The sequence below is a fragment of the Genypterus blacodes genome, unplaced genomic scaffold (assembly GCF_046128005.1).
Source record: "Genypterus blacodes isolate CSIRO-AG114 ecotype Tasmania unplaced genomic scaffold, CSIRO-AGI_Gbla_v1 ptg000055l_1, whole genome shotgun sequence".
Taxonomy (NCBI): Eukaryota; Metazoa; Chordata; class Actinopteri; order Ophidiiformes; family Ophidiidae; genus Genypterus; species Genypterus blacodes.
In genome coordinates this window covers 5,501,344-5,520,368 of record NW_027466867.1, presented here as the reverse complement: position 1 = coordinate 5,520,368, position 19,025 = coordinate 5,501,344, and the positions used below count along the sequence as shown (strand labels likewise).

At 45.6% G+C, this 19,025-nt stretch overlaps 4 protein-coding genes across 4 annotated transcripts in view; 1 reads left to right on the top strand and 3 right to left on the bottom strand.

Moving 5' to 3' along the window:
• Positions 1-15,863, top strand: part of cdk5rap3 (CDK5 regulatory subunit associated protein 3) — a 69,572-nt gene extending 53,709 nt beyond the window's left edge. Inside the window, exon 15 of the mRNA XM_076151657.1 lies at positions 15,852-15,863. The gene's annotated coding sequence lies outside the window, so the exon portion shown is untranslated. The remainder of the gene's footprint in view (positions 1-15,851) is intronic.
• Positions 5,302-6,444, bottom strand: hoxb1b (homeobox B1b). Its single transcript, XM_076152159.1, has 2 exons — positions 5,868-6,444; positions 5,302-5,615 (listed from the first exon to the last, which is right to left on the bottom strand). Exons 1-2 carry the CDS (start codon positions 6,442-6,444, stop codon positions 5,302-5,304), a joined length of 891 nt encoding a protein of 296 aa, XP_076008274.1.
• On the bottom strand, positions 8,039-9,346 carry LOC143001907 (homeobox protein Hox-B3-like). The gene is made up of 2 exons (XM_076151756.1): positions 9,133-9,346; positions 8,039-8,619 (listed from the first exon to the last, which is right to left on the bottom strand). Exons 1-2 carry the CDS (start codon positions 9,344-9,346, stop codon positions 8,039-8,041), a joined length of 795 nt encoding a protein of 264 aa, XP_076007871.1.
• A 517-nt stretch (positions 15,864-16,380) lies between the features above and the next one.
• Positions 16,381-18,479, bottom strand: hoxb5b (homeobox B5b). Its single transcript, XM_076151659.1, has 2 exons — positions 17,867-18,479; positions 16,381-17,337 (listed from the first exon to the last, which is right to left on the bottom strand). The coding sequence occupies exons 1-2, from the start codon at positions 18,477-18,479 to the stop codon at positions 17,090-17,092; spliced, it is 861 nt and encodes a 286-aa protein (XP_076007774.1). The 3' UTR covers positions 16,381-17,089.
• Positions 18,480-19,025: the final 546 nt, after the last annotated feature.

Genomic DNA, 19,025 nt, shown 5'->3' with positions numbered 1-19,025 from the left:
GTTTTTGCATCTTTTTGGTAAAATATTACTTAAGTGTTTTCAAACTGTAGTGGTTTGACATTTGATGGCTGTATACAATTAATACTGACAATTAAGCATTTGATCTATCTTTATTATATATATATGTTTCCCTTTCCCCCATTCCCTTCATTGTATAATCTAAATGTTTTTTCTCAGCATATCACACTGAATGCTATTTTTTTTTATGGTGGCCTCATTCTCTGTCGCATCTCGACAGGGAAGCCACAGGGTCAGGGTGAGTTGAATCCCATGTCAGAATTGTCCCCATGTTGACCTGTTCCTGACTGGCCTCCCAGCAAAAAGCCCCTGTGAAGGTAAGAGGAACTGGGGTCCCCTCCCTGGAAAAGAGGTTCCCTCCCCTTGACAGCTCCACAGAGCCCCAGCCACCTGCCTGCTGGGTCCGCCCCATAAGAAAAGGGAAGCCCTTTGTAATCCGACGGGGATTACACCACCCAACAATGCACTGCTGAAAGAGCGACAAAAGCCCTGTATCAAACGCCACTGAGGGGGAGCAAGGCTATGATCTCCAGCTACTACCAACACTGACTCCTCCGCCACCTCTCATCTCCCCGAGAGGTTCTTCCCCTTTAGCATTCACTGCCTCTGTCCTCCTTTTCCCCTCTCATCTCTGGGATCTGGCCTTTTATCAGCGCATTCCTTTTCATTTGCATTGCGGTGTGGGGAGGGACAGCAGGTCTCTCTGATCTGATAGAGCCAGAAGAGAGAGTCAGGAGGATCCTGAGGGCACGGTGTGTGTGTGTGTGTGTGTGTGTGTGTGTGTGTGTGTGTGTGTGTGTGTGTGTGTGTGTGTGTGTGTGTGTGTGTGTGTGTGTGTGTGTGTGTGTGTGTGTGTGTGTGTGTGTTGATTGCATTCTCGAGATAGGCAGGGACTCTTAGCAGGTCAGAGGGACAAATAGTGAAGCACCCATGCCTGTCTTTCAGGCTCTGTGAATATCAGTTTATCACTACTTTAGGTTAAGACTGGAAAATTGTGAAAAGTTCTGTTATTAAAATGCATATTTTTGTTTGAAATGAGATAATCACTAATGCAACATTTTATTGCTCTAACAATGGACAGGACACTCGTGTTGTATGAAATTATTTTTCTTGTGATTTCTTTCAAATATAGTTGCATATATCATTCAGTAAGGAGAGTAGGTGTCACCTTTTCTAATTGGTAATCTCTGACAACGGGACAAAAGTCCTCAAATGCATCACAGCGTATTCAAAACCTTGATGAAAAGGTGTTTGGCCTGATGCTTAAGGGTCTGTTGTCAATGTTTGTGTTGCTGGAGGAGATAAAAAGAGGTAGTTTACTTTGCGGATTTCCTCGGAATCATTGTATTCCCATCCCACCCATTGCTCAAACATGTGTCATTGTAGGTGGCTTTGGTCTGAGTGTGGTAAAAAGTGATGATAGATTGAGGACACAAAAGACAGAGAGGGCAAATGTGTTGCGCTAAATCTACAGCCTTCAGTCAGGCACGCGTTGACTTGGCGGGTGGAGCGACAGCTTGTGCTCACATCCCATGTTAGCCCTGGGAGCATTGAATAGAAAATGATTCAAATTGTATTATGTTAGGATATATGAGCCATTTCAAAATATTAATTCAGCATTATTTGAGGTGTCTGTTAAGGATAGCGGTTACATCTCGCCGTGCTCTGACTCGACTGAGTGATTACATACCTCTATTACACATGATGTATGAATGTATGAGAGAGACCCATTATTCATTACCAAGACATTGTCCCTAGAGGCAGTTGTTAAAAAGAATCTATGAATTATCCCCCTGGAACAACTGGCCCTTGTCATGAGCTGAGGACAGAGGAAAGGGAAGGAAAGAGAAAGGGAAGCACAGGGTATCGATAGGGGGGATTGAGAGACTGGAAGGACGCCAGAGAATGTGTCCGCTTTGCTTGTGATCCTGCACATTGCCGCCTCTCCCTCTGTCCAGTTAATTGGAATACAAAGCAGAGTGTGGTCGATGAGAGATCGGTGGCGGAGGGGGGGAGCTGCTGTCTGTCTGCAGCAACCTTCACTGCTCGCTGGGAATTGACTGGGGAACCAGCAAGCGAGACCGACACACTGTCAGTGGTAAAATGAACTGTCACCTTGCATTTCTCAACCTCCTGGCAGCATCGAATTGGCCGCTTTGAACCATGTGACGTGACACTGATTGAGTTCTGGTCCCCCCCCCCCCCCTTCTCCTGGGCTCTGAGGAAGGAGCCGGTTTAATTTCAAGTGTACAGACTCTCCATGCAAAGTATCGAGCCGTGGAGCGCCAGCGTCTCGGCAGCTACAGCATCACTTCCGCTCTGTATCTTTATCCCCGTTCCACGCCGCAAACCGTCCACAGCTGCTGTGCTCTGCTCATTCTCACCACCCCTCATTATTTCACTGTGCTGCTTCGTTACTCTGGCTCTCAGCTGGCCTTGTTTTTCTTACGCCATATAGTCATGGCGGGCTGACAGGCACACAGAGGAGGAAAACTATTAGGGGTAGCCATTTGGATCCTGGAGGCAATCCCAGGGAGTATTAAGACGTTAACCCTGGCCAAGTCACTTGTCTCTCTCAGTTACTATGCTGATGGAGTGAGGAGAGGATGCAGTCGCAGGAGGACCCAAGAGGCTGGGGGGCTTCAGGTTGGCTGCCGTCTCCAGATCCAATAGAGCCTGACTCGGATGGGGGATGGTTGGGAAGAATCTCCCAGTGTGGGCTAAAAGGAGCCTCTGCCATAACAAAGGAAGAGCAGACCGTGCCATGCACAACCACGCAGCGTTTCGCAACTAGCAATGGCCGCCGACGTACATATAGGATTTTCCGCCCTGGCTGATATGGAAATGAGGTGTTTGAAATGCAAAACATATGTGATTCTGTGATTTCTGTCGTTTTAATTTCGATTATATCACCTAAAGAAGTGTATAAAGAAATGTAGGTTCGTTTTTATTAATCATATTTCTCTGATTGAGGGATATTTCACTCCCACGCTTCGACGAATGCACCATCACAGATCAGGTTTATCTCTTCTGTCAAGGGATCAAGGTACACACGGCAGGATAACCGTCGCTAACTCAAATAGCCGCGTTTGATATCTGCCAATAAAAATGACTTCTGTGGTATCTCTGTAGATTACCAACCCCCCGTTACCCCATGAATACATGCTCCTAGTTTTCCTTTGAAGCCCCGGTACCCCGCCGAGTGACATGCGACAGGGGAACTGGTAGAAAACCAAGGAAGTGAGCCTGGCAATAGACTTGTAAAAGAGCCTGCAACAACTGCGAGCAGCATGGGGTACAAACAGCACCGGGTTGACCTCCAAAGTGCAGTGGCGGGTTGGGGCGACCAGAAAGATGTGTAACATATCTGAGGAAAAAGCTTGAGTCGTGCCGATTCTATAAATAGGCCTGGTGTTTGAACAGTCAGGTGTTGGGGGCTTATGTGGTACATGTGTGATTGTTTTTGTACCCGGGCTAGGATCTGTTAGCGCGTCCCTTTGTGTCCATTAACCATTTTCTGCTCGTCTCCTCTCCCTGCCCTACATTCTCCAGACGGCGCAAGTGGCTCGACGCTGATCCAGGCAGTGAAAAACATCCTCCTCCTCCTCCCCGGCTGAACATCTGTCTCCGCGGCGTTGGCTGCAGCGCCGACTCTGACACCTCCAGATGGAGAGCCCGCTGGGAGCACTGAGGTATTACCTACAGAGATGGCAGGGATCACACCTCTGGAATGAAGTCCCACACTTGTTTTCCTTTACCGTCCCCTTCTTTGTTGTTGAATCTGTCACTATTCACTCTTTCGAGGTGTCGTCTCCCCCAGTCCTTGGCCTTGTGAGTCATCTGAAGCTTTTGGCTTGTAAGGAAATGCATGGCAACAAACCTCTCAGCCCCTTTCTAATTTACAGTAATGGGCAGTATGGTATTTCAACTGTAACTTCTATTCGTGGCAATGTATTAATTTTTAATATAGTTGTAAGAGAACTGCACACTCATGCAGATATATTACAAACGATTGCTGATTTCCATTTCCAAGAAACTTGTTTTGCAGAGGTCCGGAACCTGGAACAGTTTTTCACTTGCGCAAACTAGAATATCGACTTGAATGGCTTCGAATCTTATTAGTCTGAATATTAAAAAACAACACCGGCAAAATTATAAAAAGTGGGAGGGCAGGAGTCGACTTCTCCAAGCCTTTCTGGTGTCTTGACAGATTGACTCTGAATTCATTTGTGCCTGAACTCTCTGTGAACCTCTGCTTTAGGAAAAGGGCACCAACAGGCCAGTGCTGCTGGGGCAGAGAGTGTGTGTGCGCAAACCTAACACCCAGTGCAAATATTGAAACTACTGCCCCTATACCATCAGCTGAAAACTAGGTGGTCAGGTCCAGCAAACGTTTAACCAAAGGTGAAGTCAAAACAAACACCGGGATGTTAAATTGTCAACCTCGTCCTTCTGGTTTTCAACTCTAAAGGTGGCGTGTAAATATAAAAGCAAGTCAAGTAAATTCTGCAAAAACTCAACTGGATTTGTGGAGATGTTCTGGAACCTGCTTGTATCTAAATAGAATTTGGGTAACAAATCAAGTGTGAAACCTGGCTCCCCGGAGTTTGTTGTCATGTTTAGATCCCCTGGAGGTATTTGGAGGTGAAAAGGTCAGTGAGAACCACCCCATGTGTTGTGAAAGATTCCTCTTGTCACATTATGCAGGGAGACTTTGGCCAGACTATTAATGGAGGTAAATATATGTGCATTCTAATTCAAAACTTGTCTAATGGGGATTTATACATATATATATATATATATAATTTAATGAACTCGAGGAAAAGTTGTATTCTGTGAAAGAAAAAAAGTCTCAACTGAACGTGAATTTTCATCATTTATTAAAATCTCACCTTGCATTTTGAAACCACATTCTTAATTTCTCATTTTATAGGCTTTATTTAGATAAATCAACAAAACCAGTGTTGGAAAATACCCTGTAAATAAATAGTGCAAACAAAGACACCGAATAGTTCAGTGTTCCAACATAAAACATGTTTTCATGTAGGACAGGAAGCTGACAAATGCACCTAAGACATTTTAAAGTTTCTCCCAGCATCCAGTTAAGAAACCCAATGCACTAAAGCACATGACACACAGACACACAGAGAGAGGGAGAGACGCGCACCCTGTGCACTCCACACGTCCACAAGCATGTTTCACAGTTTTATCTGGAATGGTGTGACCGGGGGGAAATATGGAAAATTGTTCAGGCCCCCCCAACAGTCAGAGGTGGAAGTCCCATCACGGCTCAGGGTCATTTCCTTTAGCCTTTGGAGACGCGTCAGAGCCGGAGAGCTTCTCCACAGGTGCGCCTGTAGCGGCTCCCAGGACGCAGCCCAGTTTCTCGCGTTTCTTCTGCTTCATCCTTCGGTTCTGAAACCATATTTTAACCTGCGTCTCGTTGAGCTCCAGGCTGGCGGCCACCTCCACCCTCCGCGCCCGGGTCAGGTACTTATTGAAGTGGAACTCTTTCTCTAGCTCGGTCAGCTGCTTGGTGGTGAAGTTGGTGCGTATCACGTTGTGTTGACCGGGAACTCCGAACTCCGACAGGACGGCTGCGTGAGGGGAGATGAGTGATGAGAGGATGGATGAACACATGAGACTGGAGAGGCCACAGCGTGGGAATAATGGCAATGGCAAATGTGACAATCAGATATATTAATTATTTGCAAAATACAATTTCTCCTGAGTTTAAATCAGATGTAAGACAAACGGAATAACATTAAATGTGGGACTTTGTACGCACTGTTGCACGCTTATCGGGAAACTTTGGTGTCTTACAGTTATCTTTGAAATGATAAACAAACCTGTTTTAGGAGGATTCCTCTTTACTTTCATCCAGTCGAATGTTTTGGAAGTTTGCTCTACGTGATCTAAGTCCTTTTCCTTGCTCTGGGCCGGTAACCTTGTGTACGCACTCTCTGCGTAATCCTGCTGCCTCTGCTCCCCGGTAGCGTTAAAGTGGAGGTACTGGTTAGCCGGTGCCACTCCGGGCCCGCACACACTCTCCCCGCTGTAAGGAGCCATGTTTGTCCCAATGGGTGAAACCTGTGCATGGATGAAGCCCCGGTCCTGCTCCGGGCCCAGACCGTACTGGTGATGTCCGTACTCCAAAGGCGGCGCGTACACTGAGTTCCCCGGCGTGGCGAACTGCAGGTCCAGGTTGACCGTGTGTGTTTGGTGGTGGAGAGGCAGGCTCGGGCTCTGATGCGGCCCGGGACTTGCGCCAACCAAGCGGCCGTCCGGTGCGTAGCTATCACTTGTTGCGCAGGAGTTGGAGGATAAAGGCGACATGTATCCGTGGTTCAGGTTGTGGTATCCGGCCTTGGCACTGAAAATGTTGCCTCCCCGGTTGCACACGGGATAGTCTAGGTAGGAGTTCATCCTGGACGGGCCTATTGTTTGCTGAGAATTGATTAAGAGCGAGCGGTCATTAATCGGTGCTCCTTGTGCCCTAACCTTCTAGGTAGTATGTCAAAGCTGTAAAAGTGCCTTCCACCCTCATATCACCTTCCTGACACACCATGTGACCCGCTAAACGCCAATGGCGGAGGACCCTCGGCGCTCTGTCAAGTCTGCAGGCTCGTCCATCAAACGGCTCGCATTTACATGACAAATGCTTCAATCAAACGCGCTCATCCATCTGATAAGAAACACAACATCAGGACGCGCCAGGCTACAGTCATTCCTACACTATAGCTCCGCATCACAACAATAATAAGGAAAAGAATTGATGACGATATAAATTATAGGCATAATAGTCGAGAAGGAGGAAAAATTAGACAAACACATTCATCTTTCATTATCTTAAAAACGTGTAATGTCACTGCAACCATTACAATTCGCAGACTTGTGTGTTATTTAGTTGACATCGAAGGGGAGGTTCAGGTAATATTCCATATTTATTTAACTGTTCTATCCTTGTTTGTTTTTAGACTTGGCCCTCAGGCCCCTCCCAGTCAGATTTGATCTATTAGGGTAGGTAACAGACAGTTCGAAAGGGGGAAATTTCCACTTTGCTCCCAAAACTCACACATTAGTTTGGTAGCGAGCTTTTGTTAGCGCTCAACATATCTCCTCTTTGGCCTTCACGACAACACGGAGCCTGCAGCCAGACTCCCCTGAATCAGACAGTGGCGGAGAAAAGGAGCAGCAGCAGTGGATTCGGTGATCAATCATTGGCTCTTTTTCACAGATTGACAGATTGTGTGGCCCAGTTTGCCCATAAAAGAACAAAGACACATTTAAAAGCCATATAAGCCTCATTTTTGTTTTGGCAGATTTCCCCTTATAAGCTCCTTAACGACACATCCACTATAACGTTAAAGTATACATCTTCCAAATCCTATCACCACCACAGTCATATATGTAAGAGCCAATTAAGTAGGTTTTAATGGGATTTTATGACTATTTTATAGGCTATAACAAAAACGGAGATATGCATTTCCTCTGCGTTACATCGTCTTATTGTGCGCCGCACGCTATGGAGTCTTTACTCTGGAGATCAAATCTAATGAGGATCTCAGCGAACTGCTTTAATTTATTTATTTAGCCCAAGTAACAGCAGTGTGCGTTTTAATTTAGGCTGTATTACAGCGCGTCTGAATGCTGAACCTTTAGGCCCGCATGCAATCCTGTGCAACTCTCAAAGTTATAACACAACACAGAATTTAAAAAAATAACAACCCGTAATAATAAATAATAACGTCCAAACAAATAAATAATGTCTATCTCCTATAGGATGAATGATAAATAGCTCTCCTTAGCAATAATAAATAATAAAGCATGCATAGCAGGCTCATTGAAGCGCGTTAGGTGTGTGTGTGTGTGTGTGTGTGTGTGTGTGTGTGTGTGTGTGTGTGTGTGTGTGTGTGTGTGTGTGTGTGTGTGTGTGTGTGTGTGTGTGTGTGTGTGTGTGTGTGTGTGTGTGTGTGTGTGTGAGTGAGAGAGAGAGAGAGAGAGTGTGAGAGAGAGAGCACTACAGATGAGTCAGCTTTGGAGCCTGCAGGATTCTGTCCTGTGACGCGCAGCACTCTGGGAAATATGACCCGCTGACATCGTCTACTGTCAGGTTTGGGTTCGGAGTGTGTGAGCCGCCGGTATACTGCGCGTCATACTGCAGAGGGTCACAGCCCGCAGGCGCTGGTGTGTATTTGGAGTATTCTGCTGCCGGGTGTGTGTACACTGACTGGGGCTGGTGGTGTTGGGACTTGAGCTGAGGGGAGGCCGGCTGGTAATCTCCGCCCAGATGCACGTAACCCAGGCTGGAGAGAGTGGGGCTGCCCGGGGCGGTGGGGGAGCCGCAGGGGGAGGAGGAGGAGGCGAGGCCCTTCACTCTCTCGTCCTTCTTCTGCTTCATCCTCCGGTTTTGAAACCAGATTTTGATCTGCCTCTCGTGGACGTTGAGCAGGCCCGCCATCTCCACCCGCCTCGGCCTGCACAGGTAGCGGCTGTAGTGGAACTCCTTCTCCAGCTCCACCAGCTGCGCGCTCGTGTACGCGGTGCGCGTCCTCTTGGAGGCCGGGGTCGCGCCTGGACACATCTCGGTCACTGTGCAGTCTGTCGAGACAAACAGTTAGACAAGAAGGAGTTCTGAGAGGGAGGAATTAGAAATCATCATCCTGCCCTTTAAAAGATCTAGAATAGACATGAGGTCTGCGTAAAATACACCCAAGGTCTCCAGTTTGTCTTCGTAATCCAACATTTAGTTTAATTTAATTGACACATTAATCTGCTAAAATAAGTATTACAACTTCAACAGGAGCATAAAACCTCTATCATTTAGATTTAGTTGTTGGGGTGTTATTTAAATGATTTCAGACCTGTCAGTGTAATTTCAGAAGGTTCTTTCCCGTGTTTTGCTTTATCCCACCTTTTGTTTTCAGTAATAGACCATTTAAATGCACTGAGTAAAAGTGGGTTTGCTCCTCACTCACGGATAACCAATAGCAAAGGAGCCATTCGAACTGGGAAATGTGGAAATATAACAATTAACCCATTAATAACCACACCCTCAATTGACTATAAAAGCTGTTATGGGGTATTATGTGTGAAGGCCTCAGTTTTACAGACCTGTGATCCTTCTGCCGTGTTTCTGATTGGAGTGTCTGGACTCTTTCATCCAGGGGAAAACGTTTTTGCTCATAGAAACTTTGCTTTTTGGCGTTTTAGACTGCAGAGGTTGGCTGTAGACAAAGCCACTGGCGGGACGGTGGGCCGCCTGATGGTACGCAGACTGACTGTGGAAGTCCAAGTCGCGCTGGATGTTGTATGTAGTTTTCTGCATTTTCCATGAAATGTGCACCGGGTGCCCCTTTGACCTCCTGACTGACAGAGCGCAGGCAGCCAAATGTCACATGGCAGCTTTCCAGAGAGACCCGGCGCTTCTGGCCTGAGAGGACTAAGAGAGACGAGAGAGAGAAAAGGGGGACAGAGACAGAATCAGGGTGGAGACCAAATGATCCATCTTATCTGCTCAATAGTGCGCTGACATGAATAGCGAAGCCTCTCCTGCACAAGGAGGCAAGGGGAAAAAACTGGCAGGAGAGTTTGGTGGAAATGAGAGTCCCTCCAAAAAACAACAACATAATTCGATGATAATCTTGTGTAATCTGATCGGAAATGAAATTATTCCCATATTGTTGAAATGACAGAAGACCTCATGTGGCCTGGAACTGCGATGCTCATCTTGTTTGATCAGATTACACTTTTCTGTTCTTCAGTAATGAATGAAAGCACACTGATGATTTGGGAAATGTGGTTATTTTGGGGTAGAGGCAGATTTTTGGTTGATTGAGGACAGTAGAATAAATCGCATGGTATTAATAACAACAAACGACACCATCTAAACTATAATAAGTCACTATTTTCTTCATACAAATTCAATGTGCAAATTCATACACTCTCTTTCAATTTCATGGTTAATATGGATTTTTAAAAATTAATTTAGGCCCTTTTGACTGCAGAAATCAGCGTCAGGCCTGTCATTTCTGTAACATGAAAGATAGAAAAAAAAATATTTCAGTCACACTCTATAAAATACACAACCAGGAGACATTAAATAATACTTAAAAAAAATGAATGTCATGCCCTGAACTGAACCAAAACCTGTAGATTAATTGCATTAAATACACCGCTCGTTTCGACATTAAAGAGAGTAAAATCACACACACTTTTGCAGACGGAGAGAGAGAGAAAGAGAGAGAGAGAGGGAGGGAGAGAGAGGGAAAGAGAGAGAGAAACAGAGAGAGAGAGAGAATAAGTCTGGAGGCATGCAGCTTTATGAACTCTGGGTGAACCGCCGCTCGGAGTCAGGCTCGTAAATCATAAAGACACATAACCCAGTCCGCCGCACAACACCCGGCCGCCTTACATTCAAAACCTCACATTCACTCCGCGCTATAAAAAAAAACATCCATTCTAAAACAAATAACCACGCGTCTCACCTTTAGGAGAGGGAGAGGGAGAGAGAGAGAGGAACAATCCCAGATTACAATAATCCTTTTTTTGCAGAGAGTCTCGCCGTAGCTGCCAGTGGAAGCAGAGTGGACAGGCTTTCTGCAGCACAGACCGCCCTGCATAGCATTTCTCCCCCTCAAGTGTGTGTGTGTGTGTGTGGGGGGGAGAGAGTGTGTGTGTGTGTGTAGTAAAAGAACCCCTTTCTGCTGATCATGCATGCAGTTTCATACATGGTAATAGCTTTGGGATATAATGCTTAAAACGCTCTTTCTCACACCTCTATGTATGTGTGTGTGTGTGTGTGTGTGTGTGTGTGTTTGTGTGTGTCAGATTGACTGCATCTACACCCTGTTTATGGAGATTAGAATGGAAATTATGCTAATCCACAACAAGGAGCAACACAGGGGTGAACTATTTTGCCACTGAACTCCCATAAACTGTCTCAAGGGGCTTTAGATTGAGGCTCTGTGAGGAAGTTCAGAGATTGGGATTACGCAAGAGCTCATTTTACAAGCAATCAGGCAGTATGTTGGGGGGCCTAAAACCAAAACAAGGAGCCTATATAGAGCTGTATGGATAACACAGCCATCTTACATTTCTTTTTTGCTTTTTTTGTTGTTGTCCAGACAGTCCCGGGAATGTGTCCAGACAGTGTGTAGGCTAATAATAAATTCCAACATGGGCTCAACTCCCATCGCAGGACTGATGCCAGAGACGCCATCAATCGTCCAGGCCAAAGAAAGCGATCAGTATTTTACAGATTGAGGCCGGGCTTGTTTTTTTTTTCTGTCATGCCATCACATTCACATACCAAGTGCATTACATCTTGTTTGCGTAATGGGCCTCGATCCTCTGCTTCGTCTTCTTCCTCCTCTCCTCCTTCTTCTTCCTCCTCCGTGGTGTAATTTAAATGAGTGATCAGACGGTGAGCACTTATTGGAGCAGCAGCGGTGGTCAGCAGCATCCATTACAAGGCAACACACGGCGTCTCCTCCGTCCACAAGTTTCTATAATGAGGCCCGGGGTTGGTGCGTCTGTATATACGCGGGGACGATCCGAGCTGCTGCTGCTTCTGCGGCGGCGGATCGATCGATGCGAGCCTCGGCGGCGCTTTGATCTCTCATGTTCATCTTTGCTCAATCGCTCTGATCGCCTCTCAGAGGTAATATTTAACTCCGGGAAGAGCTTTGATCGCCGAGCCGAGCCGCGGATTTGCATAGAGATGCTCCCATGACACGGGTTTGGGTCACACACATGTTCATCCTATTGTTCAGGATAAAGGTTGTTGTCATACGATTATTACAGTTATCCAGGGGTCCAAATGTAAACAAAAGCCAAATCAAAATCAAGGCCTTTTAATTAAACACTGGCTCACATTCTAGACAATGTTACTTATTATTCCTGTTAAAGATTTACTTGGGTTTTAATAACAATCTATGCAGGATCAACTCATTTTGGGAAACACTATGATAATTAAATATAAATATATAACATAGTAGTTGAATAAATAATAGCTAATATTTTTTTTAAAGTTAATTAATAGATCTAACTCCAATGGTCGCATCTTTGCTCAGATGAGGGACAGGGTGTTTTCTGTGAGGTCACATTCTAATAGCTTGTCTGTTCAGCTCCTTTGCTTCCCTCATGACTCAACGCGCGTTTGCTCGCATTCGCCATGAATCTCATGAATAGCGCATATATGCCTCCATAAAAGGCGCCGTGTACATAAATACAAGGACAATAAGTGCGCCGTCTCAGAGGTCCAAACAGGCTGACGTAACAACTCAAAGCGCGCCGAGCCACATGATGACACTGTTGTTGTCACTCAGTTTGGCCCATAAGACACCCACTGCACTTATCACCGTAGTCATCTTCACTCTTCAGCTTCTCTCTCTCTCTCTCCCTTCCTCTCTCTCTTTATACATACATATATATGTGATGGAACCCTTTCTCCCCTCCTCGTTCAGGCCCCCCCGCGCCTCACCTCGCACCCACCCACCCTCCCTCCAAGTCAGTCAGTCAGTCAGTCAGTCAGTCAGTCAGGGAGCCTGACAAATGTGGCGCACTGCAACCTCTCTCGCAATTAGCTGCAGGAACCACGTGTCCACATGAGGGGGATTTATCGCTGTGAATTAATTCAAAGGATCAACAGTAACAACAGCTGCCCCCCCCCCCTTCCCCCCCAACTCCTATAGCACCTAGAACAAGCCAGCAAATACACACACAAGAGGGTAAGAAACACCAAATGTGGCACATTTGAGGATTATGTTCGTCATAAAGCAATTTCATTCATAGATACCAAGGAAAACACATTTTTATATCACATTTAATCCCCAATTTAATTCATTTAGTTTTTACACATTACACCCTCACGTCATACTTAAACCACACACACGCACACGCACCCACACGCACGCAAAAACACACGCACACACACATCACTTTTAAGTCCATGCTTTGTTTAAACTTACCTTCTCCTCCTCATCTTCCTCAGTTTCCTCTCTGTCCCGGTCTTCAGCCTGGTGCAGCTCTGTCTGTTTTTTTAAAGCTGCTCACATTTCACTGCAAACTAACTAAACTCCTCCTCGGCTATATCTACATGCATGGCTACAGACGGTGTGTGTGTAGCGTGTTGTAGGGAAGACGTGATAAATGATGTCCAGGACAATGGCCGCATTGAAGGCCACGTCCTGCAACTCACACAGATGTCACAGTGTCCAACAATGTGGAGATGAAAACACTCAGAACACATCCGATTGACAATTTGTGTGTAAGTCTGCACATACTACAGTTTCCAGAATTTCAAATAAGACTTTAAATTAAAATGTAGAAGAGTTTAGACCTCAAATATTGTAATTGATTGTATATATTCTTCATCAGCATAATCCAAACTCTATAGGCTCCCCAAGGTGATGCGTCATCACCTACATACTCCCCAAGATGCGAATTTGTGGTTTATTCCACATTGACACAAATTCGGATCTACAGGGTATATATAGATGACAGATCGTCTCTTCTGTGTGTGTGTGTGTGTGTGTGTGGCTGCCTTAATATGTCACACAATTCAGCACTTTTACCACTCAATCATCTATTAACACAAATAAACAACACATATTTGAATTTACCAATGGAAAATTTGGTCTGTGACTTTATTCCAATAAAGGCAACTACACGGGGAAAAACGTTGAAGCTATGACGTAATAATACTTTAAGATATTTTATAACCTGCTCGTGTTGTCCTTCCAGAATATTCTATTAGTAGTAAAACAAACATTTTGAGTAAGCGTCTGACTCAGGAGGTTCCTTTGTGCACACAAGTGTCCGGGATTAACGCTGTTTCCCCTCTCGCCACTCACACCGTGTAAAGCAAAGCATCGTTATTAAACACGTTGTGGAAATGACACGGCTTTTTCTGTGTTCTTAGGTAACCTACATGCCCCCAATGACAAGAGCCGGCCTGAGAAAACCATCCATCATCACCCAGGCAGGGGCTGGGGCGCCCTCTGCCGGCAGCTTGGTCGCGTTACACCGCCAGTAGACAGAGACTTTCTCGCAGCGCTGCCAGATGTTGCGGAGCCACAACGCGATCAAACCGGCCTCACGGATGCTCAAGGTGACATTTGTTTCATGTGTGTGTATGTATGTGTGTGTGAGAGAGAGAGAGAGTGTGTGTGTTTTCAAAATCACCATCAAATCAATCACCAAGCAGTAACGTCAATAAATAGATGTCAGAGCAATACATGGACAACACACACTGTTTGTGTGTGAGTGGGGGGATTAATAAGTGTGTATTGACAGACAGGGATATGGTGGAAGTTAGAAGATGAATTTGAGTCATTTTGCCTGTTTAACTGGCAAACACACTTCTATCCTTTATATTCCCCCTTTGTGCTAACGTGACTATATTTATCACACACACACACACACACACACACACACCGACGGAGTGTTTAAATTGTGCATTTTCTGAAAATCCAAACCTATACATTGTGTGTAACTCTCCCTCTAACATTGATGTCCCAGACGCCTTTGTGTATATTTTTGCATCCTACTCGTTTGATATCATCTAGGTCATTGTTTACACACACACCTTCCAAGATTAGAAAAGGAGAACTGAATTAACGTCAAATCCACCAAACTGAAATAGTGCTGAATTATCGTCGACGTGTTTGCGTTGTTCCACTTCATTTCCAATTTAGTTTATAGAATAAAAAGCATCGCTCCGGTGATAGTGACGGTGCAAAGTGTGGCCGAGCCGCCGCTGCTGCCTGACGCATCTGCGGCGGTCTGTCGTCTACTGACCCGCCGATGATCCCGCCGCCATGAATAATGCATGAGATCCGGCTACAGATTACCTCTATCAATATGCAATACTCATTACGCTGCTTAAATTGCCACTTAATAGTTATGAATATGTGCAAAATGTCTGGGACCCATATAGCTTCACCGCTGCTTTTGACTTTATACCTGGAATGAGTTTGGAGAGACTTTGGAAAATATTTGCAGCGCGTCTCTCCATCCAGGTTGGAGCCTTTAGTTATTAAAACACAATCCTCATAACAATTATACATATTTTTATGAGCGATACAGGCCTTCTTGTTTGCGTTCTGCCTCATAAAGGCTGTGATTCCTCTGCTTAAAGCCCACTGCAGCATGCGTCCAGCTCGCAGTTGTCCGGGACTTCACCTTTGGCCGCTCGGTGACTTGACACATCGCGGATAAATCACTCCAGGAGCCTCGCTCAAGTTCGGCTCATGGCAGCTCCATAAAAGCTCTTATTATTCTTAAGGTCGAGTGATGGGATCCTCTCTTTAAAAAAAAAAGAAAAAAGAAGCTCAATATCAAATTGCGTTTGGGAAATGTGCACTTTGAATTTCTTTTTTTAAATCAGAGAAACTCCAGAAAGTAATCAATATTCACTATATAAGACATGTGGGGCTTGATTGAAGATAAAGTCCATGCTGGAGAAAGTTTTCCAATTTCCATTTGATCCATAAATGAGAATTAGTTTTCCTCTCTTGTTTGCTGCTCCAAATCTAAAGTATAAAACGTTTTCTCCCTCACACACACACACACACACGCACAAGAAGTTTGACGTTTTCGAATTATATTTTACAAGCCACGTGTGGAATATATATTTAGTCCACGTTTAGTTGAAGTTTACAGCTGTTGTAAGGGAATATGAGTGGACACCACACACTTCCCCAGTCAGTCCAGCCTTTCCAGTCCCATCCACGCAGTTAAGCCGTCACTTTCATTCAAGGTTGTGAATTATATAGTACATTGTCTACTCCCCAAAACCATAAAACCAACTTTATGGACCTCACGTGACTTTTCACAGTCTGTAAGTAATATAGGCCTATACAATCTTTGGTAAGAGGGGATTTTTTACCAACTTGAGCCATGTGTGCCTATATACCTGTAAGATAAAGCCAGGCACTCTGTGGTTTGGAAGGGATTTTACCAGCAACCCTATTTCCCCCCCAGATGCGTCCACAGATGAGAGTAGGTAAGTTCACGCGTCAAACCTTTGTTGTTTTCTCTTTCACTCTTGCTGCTGTAAGTTGCGAGGAAAAAAGCGACAACTAGAAGTAGAAAATAGGGCCTGTGTTATGATTTTGTTCTGACACTCGGAATAGTTGCACGGTTAATCATTAATAACTGCGTCGTATTCTGGGGGCCAAGCAGATCAAAAAAAAAAGTTTACCCCCCCTCCCCTTCCCCTTAAAAAATAATCTGACTTGTGCGCGTTTTGTTTGTTTGTTTTGTGTTTGATACAAATCCAGACACGTCCAAAGCAATATTGAGAGAAACTTTTTATTTCAAGCGCTATGAGTTCACTTACAAATACAAAAAGCGTATTGGCGAGAGGGGAAAAAAGCTCACATCACTGCCTATAATATATATCCACAGAATAACCCTTTTGCACTAAAAATTCATCACATTGACAGGTTGAATACATTTGCATTGCTCATAATTAGCTCTAAAACAAGAGATGCACAAAATATCCTATAGCTACACAATTGGCTTGTTGGAGGAAAAGTTGTGGCGAGGATCACCATCATCCAAATAGCATCGAGACGTAACACTAAAGCGCTTCGAATGGCCCCATAATACACCAGGTTTACATTCAATGAAGAGCAGCATATGGTTTGGAAATGTTTCTTCTTCTTTCTTTCCTTTTTTTTCTCCCCCCCTCAACTGTACAATGAGTTTACTCCTGTTAGACCGTGTATGAAGTTACAATAAAGAGCTCAAGTTGAAACATGGCGACCTTCAAGAGACAATTAATACTCCCAGTAATATTTACATCTGTTTTTTTTTCTTCTTCCAAATATGACACGTAGACGCTATCATAATACAACGACTGTAAACTAAAATGGCATTTTTTTTTATTTTAAAAGACCACAGAATACTTCTTTTTCTATCACAATATGCATGCTGGAAGGTGCTGCGCTTTCAAGAGCTTTACAGTACTCATGGATTTCTTTCCTTTTTCTTCTCTTTTTTAGGATCATTCTTATTCTTTTTTTTCCTTTCTTCTTCTTCTTCTTAACTTCCCCCACAATGCTCAGTTGTGGAAGGCGCTCCCTCCCGTCACCAGACTCATGCTTTTCAGCTTATTGTCCTTCTTCCACTTCATCCTGCGGTTCTGAAACCAGATTTTGATCTGTCTTTCGGAGAGGCACAGGGCGTGGGCTATCTCTATCCGCCGCCGTCTGGTTAGGTACCTATTGAAGTGAAACTCTTTCTCCAGCTCTAGCGTCTGGTAGCGGGTGTACGCAGTTCGGGCCCGTTTCCCGTCCGGTCCAGTCATATCTACAATTTCATAGAAGAATTCCAAGAAGAATTAGGAAGTGGTACTGAATGATGATAACAACAACAACAACAAGAGAGGAGAGGGGGGAAGTGGGTGCTATATAGAGTTTTGGCTTATCATGGATCACACAACATGGGATGAACATGCAGCCAACAACGACACACACACACACACAACAACAACAACGACAACAACAACACACACAACTCAGATTATTGCCCCCTTTTCTGCTCTCCAAAGCTCCGTATCTGACCGGCCGGCCCCGCCGTCAAAAAGCCTGATCGTTTTCTGCACATTTCAATGCCACATCCGCGTTTCACAAACCCTCCAAGGCTCTGGGTATGTTTAGTTTTAACCCGGACCCTCGCAAACAAGCGCTCCCACGAAACAAGCTGCACAAACACACATATAAAGCCCCGTTTTCTATCCACACCGACCTGCTCACTCATGCAACAACGATTTATGACACTTCAGGCGAACCTCAGCGCGGCATCCTTCAAAACAAAATATGATTATGTGCATATATACCATGGCTTATGTGCAGTTTCCGCATCCAGGGGAATATTTGCGGCGTTTGGCAGTCGTTTGACGTGGGAGTTGAGGAGGTGGCGTTGGGTTCCTGGTGCTGCTGCGCCCGGGGTGCCGCGCCGGAGCCGGAGCCGCCGCCACCGCCGCCGCTGCTGTGCGCGCCCTCCTCGGTCTCGGAGGCGACGCTGGCGTCTTCTATCTCCGTGAAATGAGCGCTGTTGCTTTTGTTGAGAGCGTTGCCGGTCGAGGTCGTGCTCCGGTCAGACGGCGGCGAGGGGCTTTTAAGTTCCAGCGCCTCCCGGTTATTGGCCGTGGCGCACGACGGCGGCACCGGATCTGGAGACGAGAGCGAGCAGTTGGGCGTCTGTCTGTAGCGGGCGTCCGGCCCGAAACCCCGGGCATCCTCTCGCACGGCCCCGAAGTGGCTGCCGGTGTTGGTGCGGTTCACGGTTAGGTCCATGCCATTGTAGTTGTAGCCGAAAGACCCGGAGTGCATGGTGCCAGGGTCTCTGAAGGAGCCGCTCACAGCGCCGTTAGTCCCATAATTTAGTAACTGATAGTCGGAGCCATTTGGATAGCGCCCTGAGAACGAGTTTACAAAGTAAGAGCTCATTTGCTTGGATTTTTAAAGCCTCGATTTGTAGATCTTTGTCGCTATAATCCTGTGTGCTTGCACGATTTATGGATGCAATCATGAATTATAAGCAATGAAGCCCTACTGTACTTTGCCAGGTATGCGGCCAAATATGGGAGAGCGTTCGAGAATCACGTGCCTTTGTTGACCAGTCGTAAATCCTCACTGATGACTTCAAGAGGTAATTCATGCTCCATGGTTACAAATGATGACGAAATAATGGTCGTTAGGCTCCAGTCAATGGTGCCTCCCCGCTGCGCCCCGTGAGCCATGCAGGCAGAGGGCGCCATCTTGCGGACGGTCTGGGTATCGCCCCGCCTGGACTCGCTGTCAGGCCGCGGAGTCATTTATCATTTATGTAACGCAGTGATAATATAGGCCACAAAAGGCTCAGGTAACGCATAACACAGACTTATCAGCCGCACCGTTGGCAGTTTAACGTGCAGCGCGTCAACTGCGAGTTATTTGAACGGTGAGAGTGAAGATTTATGGGTTAAATAGCTGAGTGTGACTTAGAAGCAGTGG

Bases quoted from the DNA above. Each gene is read 5' to 3' on its own strand.
- hoxb1b (XM_076152159.1), bottom strand. From the start codon at position 6,444: ATGAACTCCTACCTAGACTATCCCGTGTGCAACCGGGGAGGCAACATT. The intron at 5,616-5,867 runs GTTTGTTTATCA...CCCCTCACGCAG, and splicing joins GAGGAATCCTCCTAAAACAG to CCGTCCTGTCGGAGTTCGGA.
- LOC143001907 (XM_076151756.1), bottom strand. From the start codon at position 9,346: ATGCAGAAAACTACATACAACATCCAGCGCGACTTGGACTTCCACAGT. The intron at 8,620-9,132 runs GTCTGTAAAACT...TTGTCTCGACAG, and splicing joins ACACGGCAGAAGGATCACAG to ACTGCACAGTGACCGAGATG.
- hoxb5b (XM_076151659.1), bottom strand. From the start codon at position 18,479: ATGAGCTCTTACTTTGTAAACTCGTTCTCAGGGCGCTATCCAAATGGC. The intron at 17,338-17,866 runs GTATATATGCAC...ATGAAATTGTAG, and splicing joins GAAACTGCACATAAGCCATG to ATATGACTGGACCGGACGGG.